Raw genomic sequence first — 12,906 nt, forward strand, 5'->3', positions numbered from 1 at the left:
AAAACAAGTAGAAAAATCCTACAAATATCATTACTTAACTTGAGAAATACTACATTTTAATTACAAATCTAACAAATACATAACGAATTTATGTGTCAAGTATGATATTATATCTATCTTTCCATTACACCCAAACTCAAAACTATTTAATGGACACATACACCTATTAGTTATGATTAGTTTCTTGGCTGTGGATTTGTCGCCTCTATAATAACTAATAAGTTACTAGTAATAACTATCATTTTTTTGGACATTACTAATAACTATCATTAATTCTTAATGTAGTTGTCAAATTTTGAACTGCATTTTTTTAGTCTTATTTTGATCGGAAATTAAAATGAATTGAAAATTTCCTAATCGGCGGCCGCAGTTATTCCCGCTCATTTTCACATTTCATTTTTGAACAACTTTTCATCATTGCATTGCACTGTTCCATTATATTATCGCGCGCTGTAATAATAGTAATAACTTCACTTCTACCCCTCTTTTCACCTGCCACGTTATCCCTCTCTAAAAAAATCTACTCCAACAATATAAAATAAAATTCTCCAATTTAAAATTAGAAAAAACAAATATAGGACAAGAAATTGAATTCAATTCAAACTAGGACCATCTTCTCCGTCGCTCCCACCTCTCTTTCCTCCTCCGCCACCGATCTTCTTCCTTGTCTTCAACAAGACGAAACAGTGAGTTTCCATTTCAGTGAGCGTGTTTTATTCATAATTTCAAATCAAATAATAATAGTAGCTTCAGAACCAAACAACAAGGATCACAAATATAAAAAAGTAAAGTGATGAGAACAGAAGAAAACCAATCTTTTGTTTTCATAGCCATGTGAAACTTCTGACACCTTCTCTTACACTTTTTCCAGTTTCCAGTTTCTACTACTCAGTCATTCAGTCACCAACTCGGTGAGTGGACTCAACTCAATCAATGGCGTCTTCCTCGCGAGCAAGGAGCAGCTCGCCATTTTCACACCGAAAACCCTCGACTCCTTACTCTTCCACTTCTTCCTCTTCCTCCTTCATCACCGGAGGAAGGTTAATGCCTCGCTCCAGCACTTCCTCGACATCGTCGTTTTTCAACCCCGGAGGCCGATCCACCACTCCGAGTCGCGGTCGCAGCGAGTCAACGTATCACGGTTCGCGCGGTTACGCTGAACATTCTCCAGTCGCGTTCGCGGCGGAGGAGCTGATTTCGGAGCCTCTGGATGCTTCCAGGTCCGGGGATAGCATTTCGGTGACGATTCGGTTTCGGCCATTGAGGTAATGCTTAGATCTGGGGTTATGCTCTCAGATTCATTCGCTGTTCCATTCAATCGTTCAATTTTGGCTTTCGTGTTACTGAATGGTTTCTGTTGCAGTGAGAGGGAGTATCAGAGAGGGGACGAGATTGCGTGGTATGCTGATGGTGATAAAATTGTCAGAAATGAGTATAATCCAGCTACTGCTTATGCATTTGGTACTTTATTGTGTTATGTTCTGTTATTCAATTTCATTGATTTTCATGAACTAGTTTTCGGATCAGTCAATCAAGCTTATACTGGGAAATTGAGTTGTCTATGGCTTTGCTCTTAGTGTAGAAACTAGAACTTATGGATGTTGTTAATCTTAGAATTCTGATTTTATTCATGGCAGATAAAGTTTTTGGACCACATACCATTTCAGAAGAGGTGTATGAAGTCGCAGCTAAACCTGTGGTGAAGGCTGCTATGGAGGGCATCAATGGTATGAACTGTTGTTGATCTTTGGATAATGGGATGTGTGGGCAGAGTCTGATTTGCTACTACCAAGTCATTTAATGAATTGATGAATGCTATTTTAGTTTTATCTCTTTTCTCCACTAGAATAACTAGGTTGAGCTGGTTAATCATATATTGGTTTAGAGTTAAGTGGCTAGTGGAATCAGTAGAATTTTGAAGATATAACTTCCTTTTTTTAGAAATAAATATTTTGTTTGGATGGAAGATAAGTTTTATTCTAAACATTGCAGGAACGGTGTTTGCCTATGGTGTGACGAGTAGTGGTAAGACGCATACTATGCATGTAAGTGTCATTCTTTAACTTACTGCTATTCCTTTTATCACTTTATGTTTTTGTTTGATGTTTTGTGCTGAAAGCCAATAGGACATGTATCACCTTCCAATCATCATATTGCAACTTCATAGTTTTTCATTCAGACCATACTTTTTTGTTTAGCTGTGCTGGTTGTTTGTCAAATAAACTCTGTGTTAGTAAGCTAGTAATATTGTGCTTGTTTTAGTTTTTGAACATGGGAGCATATATGCCACCTGACGGCTATTTGTCGTAAGGATTAACTTTCTATACTATTGTTGTCAATAATATAGGTGATAGTATTATTCCAGCAATCCATCTTGGAGCCTTAGTTGGAATATCAATCTAGCAGCCAAGTTTTACCTTAACTTGTTTAGGATGCATACTTTACAGTAGATGTATTTTAAACAAGGTTGCTGGCATCTCATGTTTAACTCTGCCTTATTGAATCATATGAAGTATTATGTTAAACAAACTTGGTCTTTATGAAAGTTTGTTACCATGCTCTTATGTGTTAATTTGCAAAATTAATGATGATAAGAAATCTTCTTTGGTGACTCGTACTGCTTTAGTATGTGTGGTGTTGTAAAGTTTGATCTAACTTGGTTACTGTGAAAGTATGTTGCCATTTTCTAATGTGCTAATTTGCATAATTAATGATGATTACAAATCTTCTCGTGTGAGTGGTACTGCTGGTTGTATGCATGCAAGAGGCTTGCAAAGGATGGTGATATGGTTATGCTTATTGTAGGTTGCGACCATTTGTGTAATCATCCTTTGAGTACCTCCACGGCAGAAGTTCTAAATTTGGAGTTGTAGTGGCATGCCTTGGCATGAAAATGCTGACTTAACTTGTAGTTCTTACTTCTTACTTCTTACCACTGATCACTGTCATTATTGCCTTCCGCTTCAAAATCTTTCTGGTTTTTGCATGTCAACTGCATTATCTACTTGATATACTGTTGTATGCAGATGTAATCTCTCGAGTTATATTTTTAATTTTGTTTTCAATAATAATATGTGCAGGGAGATCAAAATTCTCCTGGTATCATACCATTGGCTATAAAGGATGTTTTCAGCATGATCCAAGATGTAAGCTTTCTTGCAAACTTAGTGATTGTTGACTATTCAAATTGATTACATAGGTCCCATTTTTGTACATTATAATATCATGCTTTGAAGTTTGAACATTGAAGTATATGAATTGTCTCTGTACCTTTCATTCGTAGTTGCTCTCTCTCTCTCTCTCTCTCTCTCTCTCTCTCTGCTTGCATGAGCGTGCAACTCGTGTGCCTTCTACAGTGCCTGTGATCATCTTTGCGCCCCATTTAGTGATTTATTAGGATACTTGACCTCTACGTCCTGACCTGATTGATATCTATAATTAATAGTTTCTTCTTGGCATGATTATGGAAGTATCCCAACTTATATTTGATTACATCAACTTGCTTTGATAATCTAATTGTACTTTTGCTGCAGACTCCAGGAAGAGAATTCCTGCTCCGGGTGTCATATCTAGAAATATATAACGAGGTAAACAACAGAACATTTTATTCCTTCATCTTTGTGCTGAACATGGTCTAGTACTCTAGTTCATAATTATACCGGAACTCTTCTTTTGTCTTGCCTTAAATTTTCCATCATATCTATACTAATTTGTAGCATTGATTGTCTTGCTTTCATATTGTGTCTGTGTGCGCGTGCGTTTGGTTATTTTATAACATAAGTGTATTTGTGATTACAAAGTATTTGTTTTAACAGCAATATTTTTGGCTGTTTCTGATTGGCATCAGGTGATAAATGATTTGCTTGACCCAACTGGTCAAAACTTGCGAGTTAGAGAAGATGCACAGGTTTCTTACTATATTCTTATCTTGAAATCTTATTTTACATTTATTGGCCCTGTTTCTTTTATATCTATATGTAAGTGATGAGTATCTTACTATGTTTTCATTTGTCCTTGAATTCATGAACACTGATATTTATAGTCATCTTAGCATGCAGAGTGTATGTATGGATGAATATTAAGCTAAAAACTGATTTGGTGTGATAATTGATTATGAATGGGTTCCCTTTGAATTCTGATGTTTGATTCTCTTTATTTTTCCTATACCCTCTTTTTACGCTTAGATTATATTAGTGTACTTGTTATGTCGTCCATTTTTAGAAGATTGAAGTTTTTGTATATTACACTCCTCTTGTGTGTTTGTTTATAAAAAGATTCACTTGCATGTTAAAACGGTGTTAAAATTCCAACAAATAAAAAGTCAAATCTTGGAAGTTAAGGCAATAGCTGACTTTCTTATGCCTAATTGGGAATGTAATTGAAATTGACTGTACACTGATTTTTAGGGAACTTATGTGGAGGGTATGAAGGAAGAAGTTGTTTTATCTCCTGGACATGCACTTTCTTTTATTGCTGCTGGAGAAGGTACTTATGTGGACAATGATAGTCCTCCTAGTTGCTTTTGTGTCAATAATATATTACTCATGACTAATAGTTGTTTCAGAAACATTATTCAATAAGTTATTTTTGTGTGGCAGAACATCGTCATGTTGGATCGAACAATTTTAATCTATTTAGCAGCCGGAGTCACACAATATTTACACTGGTAAGTATGCTTGATATAGTAGTGTTACAGTTGTTAGAAACAGATCCTTTCCACAGCTTCAATTGTGTAAATAAATCATGCTTAAATGACAGTCAGGGGCTGTAAGTTCTTAAATGGCTAAGTTGCAGCTTGTATTCATGTATGTGCTTGTGCATATTGCTGCATTTGCTTTTTCTGCATACTTGTTGGAGCTGATTCGTGGTTGAATGACCAAGTGTTTAATTTTTTCTCAGTTAATAACTTAATGTATTTTGGTTTTCGGTCATGAAATGGACCTAATCAGGCCAACAATATATATTTATATTCTATTCTATAATGTTTTATTTTTAAATTCAAATCTAAGCTCTATTACTATCTAATACATTTGCAGATGATAGAAAGCAGTGCCCATGGTGATGATTATGATGGAGTGATCTTCTCTCAGCTTGTATGTAAAAACTATTTATTACATCAATTATTTTTTTTCCATGTTTATACATATTGGATGAAGATTTTATTATTTCCTTGTTTCTTCTTTCAGAACTTGATTGATTTGGCTGGATCTGAAAGCTCAAAAACCGAAACAACTGGATTAAGAAGAAAAGAAGGATCTTACATCAACAAAAGTCTTCTGACACTTGGAACTGTAGGTGTCATACAATGTCTACGTTTTTGGCTGTGGAGAAGCTTTCTCATGACATTCTTTTGCACCTGAGACCCCTTATTTGTAATTTCAATATTTTTGGCTTGGGAAATGTTTTATGGGAATTTGTTTGTTTTGTTGGGAATGGAATAATTTGCATACCCTATTATTATTTTTGTTTTACTTTGGGGGTGGGGGGCTTCAGTTCATGGCTTAATGTTTTGATTAATTGATTTCAATGTGAAGGTTATAGGAAAACTGAGCGAGGGAAAGGCATCTCATGTTCCATATCGAGATTCAAAGCTAACCCGCCTCCTGCAATCTTCTCTTAGTGGGCATGGCCATGTTTCAGTGAGTTTGTTTGGGATTATATAGCATTTTCAATGATTCGACTGTTAAAAATTGTCTTATTGTTCCTTTTATTCGGTACAATTCCAGAGTTTTTAATCTATTTCAATATGCTACTTATGTAAGGATATAACTATTCTAGGTTCTTTTCTTTCACTTTGTCCTCATGCATGTAGATATTGGAATGTAATGTGTTAGATTGACTGCACATGAGTACCACATTAACATTGGTTCCAATATGATAATTTCAGCTTATATGCACAGTAACTCCAGCATCCAGTAATATGGAGGAAACTCATAATACCTTGAAGTTTGCTAGCAGGGCAAAAAGAGTAGAAATATATGCATCACGTAATAAGGTTGGCCAAGACTATTAATTAGCAACTCAATTGGATGCCTATAAAGCATGCACTTGAGATTTCTAATTCACTTTGGAATTATTTGTTAACAGATTATTGATGAAAAGTCTCTGATCAAGAAATACCAAAGAGAAATTTCTGTCCTCAAACTTGAACTTGATCAACTAAAAAAGGGGATTCTTGTTGGTGTCAATCATGAGGAGATTTTGACCTTAAAGCAGAAGGTTTTTAGCTTCATCTGATATTCATTTCCTGTTGTGATTGTTACTCTGGCTTTCTTTGATTGTTTAACCATATTTCTTTCTCTTTTGTACTGTGATATGAGTAGTTGGAAGAAGGTCAAGTAAAATTGCAATCAAGATTGGAAGAGGAGGAGGATGCCAAGGCTGCTCTTTTGAGTAGGATCCAGAGGCTAACCAAACTCATTCTGGTTTCCTCGAAGAATGCAATTCCTGGATATCTGACTGACATTCCTAGCCACCAGCGAAGTCTCTCGGTTGGTGAGGAAGATGTGAGCTCCTACTTCAATTAGTGTAGAGTGTGTTTTACTTCCATCCTTTTCTTTCTACTTTTTCATTATGAAGTGCTAGTCACGTTGAACCCTTATTTGCAGTAGTATTTTAGCATCTTAAGTTTCTCTTCATAATCTAAATTTCCATAACTGATAAATTTTATGCTGTTAACGTTGGGGGTCCATCTAAGTTTTTCTACGTACTACGTAGTGATTTTGTTTCTTCCATCCCCAATTTAGGACTTAAGCCTGGCATCTTTTGTCAGAGATATAAACCATTCCTGTGAGAATAGCTTACCTATCTGTTTGTAAAGTATATTATAATTTATCACAAAGATATCTTTTGTCCAAAGGTACCTTTCATTGTATTACGTTTTTTTTTTCTAGAAAGTCTTATACCGTATGTAAATATGTGTATTCTAAAGTCTTATACCGTATGTAAATATGTGTATTCTTTTTTATTCTTTCAGAAAATTGATTCCTTGCGTGAAGGTCTGTTGATTGAAAATGGGAGCCAAAAAGATGCTTCTGCAGGGTCATCACATGTATTTCATGATGCTAGACATAAAAGATCATCAGGTAGATGGAATGACGAGTTTTCCCCTACTAGCAGTACAATTACTGAAGCAACCCAAGCTGGGGAACTGATCAGCAGAACAAAACTGGCAGCGGTGATTCATCCCCCCTCGCCAAAAATGTTATTTTTTTAATGTTATTTTCATATAACTTGTCTGAATTGTTACTTTTTAAAAACAATTTATAGTTACAGTGATGTTCTCAGAGAATTGATGACTTGATGTGGTGAGAGGACCTTTGCACCAGTACCCGGATCAGCCCGGAGTCTGGTTTTACAATTAGCCACCAGAGTAAATTTTTATCAAGGGCCAAGTTAGTTGTTGCCTTGTACTGATGTCAATGCCCTGAGCAATGAAATAGGTTGTTGGGCATGTAGTTTCTAAGTTAAAGCATCCTAGGACATTTACCTAAGTAGGTTCGCAATCAATAATACAGCTCGGCTGAGCCTCTATGAAAAACGCTTGAGTAGAGATGCTGGTGCTGATCCTTTTGTTTTTATCTCCTTCATTTTTGGAGTTGTGGTTCCATTGTACTGAAGTTTCTCTGATGTTTTGAATCTGTTGTTTCTTTCTTTAAGTGGTTGATGACTTCACACTGTCATAATTGTCACTTGGACTGCTTATTGATATGTAGGGTGGGATGACAATGTCTGATCAGATGGATCTTCTTGTTGAGCAAGTCAAGATGCTAGCTGGAGATATTGCTTTCAGTACCAGCACTCTGAAGCGTCTGACAGAGCAGTCTGTAAATGATCCTGAAGGCTCAAAAACCCAGGTACTCTGCGTTGTTTACAAACAATGCTTTACTGAAATGTGTTGGCAGAAAAACAATAAGAAGTTTTCAATCAGTAACTTTCTCCCTAACCTTTTATGTCAGCTCTGATGTCCTCAATATACGTTTCTTCAGTTTCAATGGTGTTTGTTTGATGTGTCTACTTGTGCCAAACAGTTCTGTGCAAATGTTTATGGGGTCTGAACATGCCATGTTTTCCTGGAACACAGTGTGCAATTTTTTAGTTGACTAAATTATAATAAAAACGTGCCGCCTTCAATTCTAATGGAAATACATGCATTGCTGATTTGTATTCTTCGAAAATACTTCATTACAGATTGAGAACTTAGAACGTGAGATCCAAGAAAAAAGGAAGCAATTGGAAATGTTAGAACAACGAATAAATGAGACTGGTGAATCTTCATTGGCAAATTCATCACTAGTTGAAATGCAGCAGGTAGTCATGCTGGTTTTGAAGTTAATATAATATATGTGAAGGCTGCATATTTATGTAAATGCTTCAAGAATACTAATTTATACTTTTATTGCTTTGTGGGTTTGTTGTCAGACTGTCTCAAGATTGATGACTCAGTGTAATGAAAAAGCCTTTGAGCTGGAGGTGAGTAGTATTTAAGCTATGTTAGAGTTTCTTGAGCAATCGATTTATTTCCAAAATCTTGATTACTGTACCCCGCTAGTATTTAGTCATTGCATTGTACATGTTCAGCATTCTCCAAGGTCAACGTTGATCATCGTTATAATACAATGTCCTTTTAAAATATCTGTAGATAAAATCTGCTGACAATCGTGTCCTTGAGGAACAGCTAAATGATAAGGTATGCATCTTTTCTTGCAATTTGTTCCCCCTGCCCTTTTTTCCGTCTATCTCTCCCTCTCTCTAGAACTAGGCAAGTTGTCTTGAATCCGTATGCTGACAGCTTCCCTCCTTGGTTTTTCTTTTGTTAACAGTGTTCTGAAAACAGAGAGTTGCAAGAAAAGGTGAAGCTGCTAGAGCAGCAACTGGCAGCAGTTACTAGTGGCACATCTTTATTGTCTACTTCACAGTGTGCATCCGATGAACACATTGACGAGTTGAAAAAGAAAATACAATCCCAGGTATGCCCTTGGTTTTTAATATCTATCCCTTGGTTTTTGTTGTTTTCTCTTTCCTTCATTACTATGATTTTATATTCCCTGCTTGTCAAAATACTGCCCCTGCCCTCTTTCAATAGATTATTACAATGAAATCAACTGTTACTGTTAGGATTACTTCTTAAAATCATTTTTAAGGTTTTTGTATCAAGTTATAGTATTGCATTTTGTTGAACCTAAAACTGAGATTTATCTTCCCTGTTTTCAGGAAATTGAAAATGAAAATCTGAAGCTGGAACAAGTTTACTTGTCAGAAGAGAATAGTGGGTTGCGTGTGCAGAATCAGAAACTTTCTGAAGAAGCTTCTTATGCTAAAGAATTAGCCTCTGCTGCTGCTGTGGAGCTAAAGAATTTGGCTGGGGAAGTGACAAAGCTTTCATTGCAGAATGCAAAGTTGGAAAAAGAATTGATGGCGGCCCGAGACCTGGCCAACTCTCGTAGTGCTGCAGTGCTAACGGCTAATGGTGTCAACCGTAAGTACAATGACACAAGATCCGGGAGGAAGGGGAGGGTTTCTTGTCGTGCTAATGAAATTTCGGGAGCTGGTCTGGATGACTTTGGGTCATGGAGTCTTGACGCTGAGGATTTGAAGATGGAGCTTCAGGCTAGGAAACAACGAGAGGCAGCTCTTGAGGCTGCATTATCTGAGAAAGAATATGTGGAAGAGGAGTACAGGAAAAAGGCTGAAGAGGCCAAGAAAAGAGAAGAAGCATTGGAGAATGATTTAGCAAATATGTGGGTCCTTGTTGCGAAGTTAAAAAAAGGAGGTGCTGTCCCAGAATCAAATATTGACAAAAAATATGATGGTGCAGAAAATATAAATGATCGAAAAACTAATGGCATTGAAAGTAATAATGTTCCCAAGGAGCAGCTTTTGGATGTATCAAAGCCAGATGATGGAATTCCTAAGGAAGAACCCTTGGTTGTTCGCCTCAAGGTAACACTGTTCTACAGTTATTTTTATGTCATAGAAAAATTTACAGAGTTTAGTTACTTTTGAAAAGAGAGAATAGAGAGCCATCCTATCGCCTTATCGCGTCTAGGCCTCAGCCTTTCCCCAAGCCAAGCACTAACTAAGCCGTCATCCTCTGGGCAATAGGATATTAACACGATGGCTCATGTATACTAATCTATATGTATATAGAACTGTTAAAACTTAAAAGTAACTGTTCTATATGTATATTGAAGTCACTGGATGCTCTAAAGTATTCCAATGTACAATGAAAATATTGTACCTTATTTTCTGAATATTCTATTTGTTAGATCGCCTGACTACCTGAGTATAACATAGTGCCACTCTCAATTTCTGCAGTAATTGTTTTCAATTTTGTACTTGGATGATTAGGAAAAAGCTTTTACTTTCTTTGATATTTATTCCGAAACTTATAACTTACCGTTTCTGAGCTGCATTTGTGATTTCAGGCACGCATGCAAGAGATGAAGGAAAAAGAACTCAAGTACATTGGGAATGGCGATGCCAATTCCCATGTTTGTAAAGTATGCTTTGAATCACCAACTGCAGCTATTCTTCTTCCATGCCGACATTTTTGTTGTAAGTCTTCTCAAAAGTCAAAATTGGCAATTCCTTTGAATTTTCAAATTTTTGTCCGTATACTTACACCGTCTTGTTTGCTCTGGCAGTGTGTAAATCGTGCTCACTTGCTTGTTCTGAGTGCCCAATATGCCGCACAAATATTACAGATAGGCTTTTTGCTTTTACATCTTGACCCTATTGACAGAGGTCTTGCAGTTTTCTTACAATATGTGTTTTCCCTATTCAAATGCTGTACAATTATTAACTTGTTTTGGTCTTTTTAAATTTCTGCAGGGCTCTATCCCATTGAGTTAATACATTCCATGCCATTACGGGTCCAATTCTTTCATTAGTTTGCCTGTATGTAAAACCATTTAAAAGGTATATCAATATCTTCTTTCTTTTATACCGCCCCTGGGGAACTGTATAATAGTGCGAGACAAAGGGGTGCGGAGAAAGAATGTAAAAAGGGGAAGGGTGTAAACAGCACTCCCAAGTACATATGATGTATGTTTGTTCTACGTAATAGAGTATACTTTTCTTGTGAAAAATACTAAATGTTACGATAAGGAACACAAGGAATGGTAATGATTTCCCACCTCCTCCCATGGTTTCCGCATAGCATAGTTTCTTACCATTTTTCTTGTGATCAGCTTCTTCCTTTAATTGAATGATCTCCAAAGAAGCACTTCATAAAATCCAAAATTATGTACTAATAGATAAATTGCCCTCTTTACGTCTGTGTTTATACTTTTATGATAATGTACTGTAATGGAGCTAAATTTCTCTTTTAACACTGTTTAGGAAATTGGGGTTTGGCTTTCCCAGACCGTTAAACCTGATACCAATGGTTAAACTAACATGTTCGGTTAAACCTTGCTTTATGTTGAAGTAATTGATCAGTTAAACTTGAAATTATGTGCATGGTTGAATATATGGTAGAAAATTATGGACAGTTATAAAAGTCCAGAAAAATTGCTTCTGTCCTTGTGATTTTGGCTTTTGTGGTTTTTCACTTTGTTCAAAACATCAGCATATGCTTCGGCTATTGAAGATTACCCTAATATTGTCTCCTCTCACAAAAGCAATACAAGAGCATTTGTACTATTGGTTTCTGATGGGCTCAATTTCCCACCAAGTGTCAGATCTGGGGTTAGAGAATGTTAGGAGCAATTAGTGAGAACAATAAAGGAAATGAATGTTCATTCAATTTTCAGATAGCTGCTGAGTACAGTCAATAAAGCTTAAATACTGTAGCTGGGTGAAAGACCTAGCTCCTAATTGGGCCTCATGGCATGGGCCAGTGGCCTTTAGGGAAATGAAATAAATAGCAACAATTACTTAATAATAAAAGCTAGCAATTACTCTAATCATGAACATTAAAAATCTCCCAAGATGAAATCATTTGCCCACTTGGGCCTAGCTTTGGCCCTCTTTGGTCGTGGGCTGATTGGCTTCAGAGGCCCGATGCTATCAATACCCCAGTCTTTGAAAACAGCCTTGTCCTCAAGGCTGGAAGTTTGTTGAAGCGCTTTAGTGGGCCAAGGCAGCGAGGTTGGCCCAGGTGAGGAGGACAGGGAGTCGGGTCGAGGCCTGCTAGGAGAGATAGGGTTGGAGAGGTTTGGAGCCGTTGGGGAGAGCCTCGCGGACTCCAAATTTTTCTCCACTAGAGTCGATGCGTCCGCTTCCCAAGTAGCTGCACGTGGTTGGTCAGCTAAGGGTGGGCCCGAGGTAGCAGGTGTGGGTGGAACTATTACCCCACTTGTGTTTGAAGTGCTATCCACTGACTTCCTTGAAGGAAGTACCACCTCTTCCGAGTTGGTTTCTTCACCCAAGCCAGGAGAGGTCAAGGAAGCGCTGGAGGAATCAGGTGTGTCGTGGGAAGGAGCTCCGGTAGGAGGCACGATGGAAGCGGTAACCGGTGCGGGAAGGCTGGTGGCAGGAATTGGTGTCGCGGTCGTCTTGGATGGAGCAACAAGGACGATGGGGTCGCCGGAAGGTGGTTCTTGGGGATCTTCCTCTTCAGCCAGGGGAAGATCGTCGGGTAGAGGCTTGAACAGGAGCAGCGGGTCCCCTTTGAACGGTCGGAGTTGGGAGACGTGGAAGGTGGGGTGGATTTTGCTTGTGGCTGGGAGGCGCAGCTCGTACGCTACTTCGCCGATCCGGCGGATCACTCGGAAGGGACCGTAGTAGCGCTTAGAGAGCTTCTGAGAGCGGCGGAGTGCTACAGATCCTTGGCGGTAAGGTTGGAGCTTCAGGAGAACCCAATCATTGGGCTCGAACACAACGTCCCTGCGCTTCTTATCATGTTGCTCCTTCATCAACTGCTGGGCTCGAGCCATGTTGGCTTTCAAGGAGTGAAGCATT

General features: G+C 37.8%; 1 protein-coding gene across 2 annotated transcripts; it reads left to right on the forward strand.

Moving 5' to 3' along the window:
- The first annotated feature begins 575 nt into the window (after positions 1–575).
- On the forward strand, positions 576–11,141 carry LOC130729124 (kinesin-like protein KIN-7D, mitochondrial). 2 transcript variants are annotated; one of them, XM_057580755.1, is made up of 26 exons: positions 576–686; positions 872–1,265; positions 1,364–1,461; positions 1,638–1,727; positions 1,993–2,045; positions 3,081–3,146; positions 3,534–3,587; positions 3,848–3,907; positions 4,407–4,485; positions 4,599–4,666; positions 5,037–5,093; positions 5,187–5,291; positions 5,535–5,639; positions 5,888–5,995; positions 6,088–6,219; positions 6,324–6,506; positions 6,977–7,177; positions 7,716–7,856; positions 8,191–8,310; positions 8,422–8,472; positions 8,642–8,689; positions 8,823–8,969; positions 9,214–9,942; positions 10,428–10,557; positions 10,647–10,746; positions 10,834–11,141. In XM_057580755.1, the coding sequence occupies exons 2-25, from the start codon at positions 934–936 to the stop codon at positions 10,730–10,732; spliced, it is 3,243 nt and encodes a 1,080-aa protein (XP_057436738.1). In that variant the 5' UTR covers positions 576–686; positions 872–933; the 3' UTR covers positions 10,733–10,746; positions 10,834–11,141. The 2 variants fall into 2 exon arrangements, with proteins under 2 accessions (XP_057436738.1, XP_057436737.1); XM_057580754.1 differs by having other exon boundaries at positions 5,037–5,291.
- The last annotated feature ends 1,765 nt before the right edge of the window (positions 11,142–12,906 follow it).

Source organism: Lotus japonicus, chromosome 1, assembly GCF_012489685.1.
Source record: "Lotus japonicus ecotype B-129 chromosome 1, LjGifu_v1.2".
Taxonomy (NCBI): Eukaryota; Viridiplantae; Streptophyta; class Magnoliopsida; order Fabales; family Fabaceae; genus Lotus; species Lotus japonicus.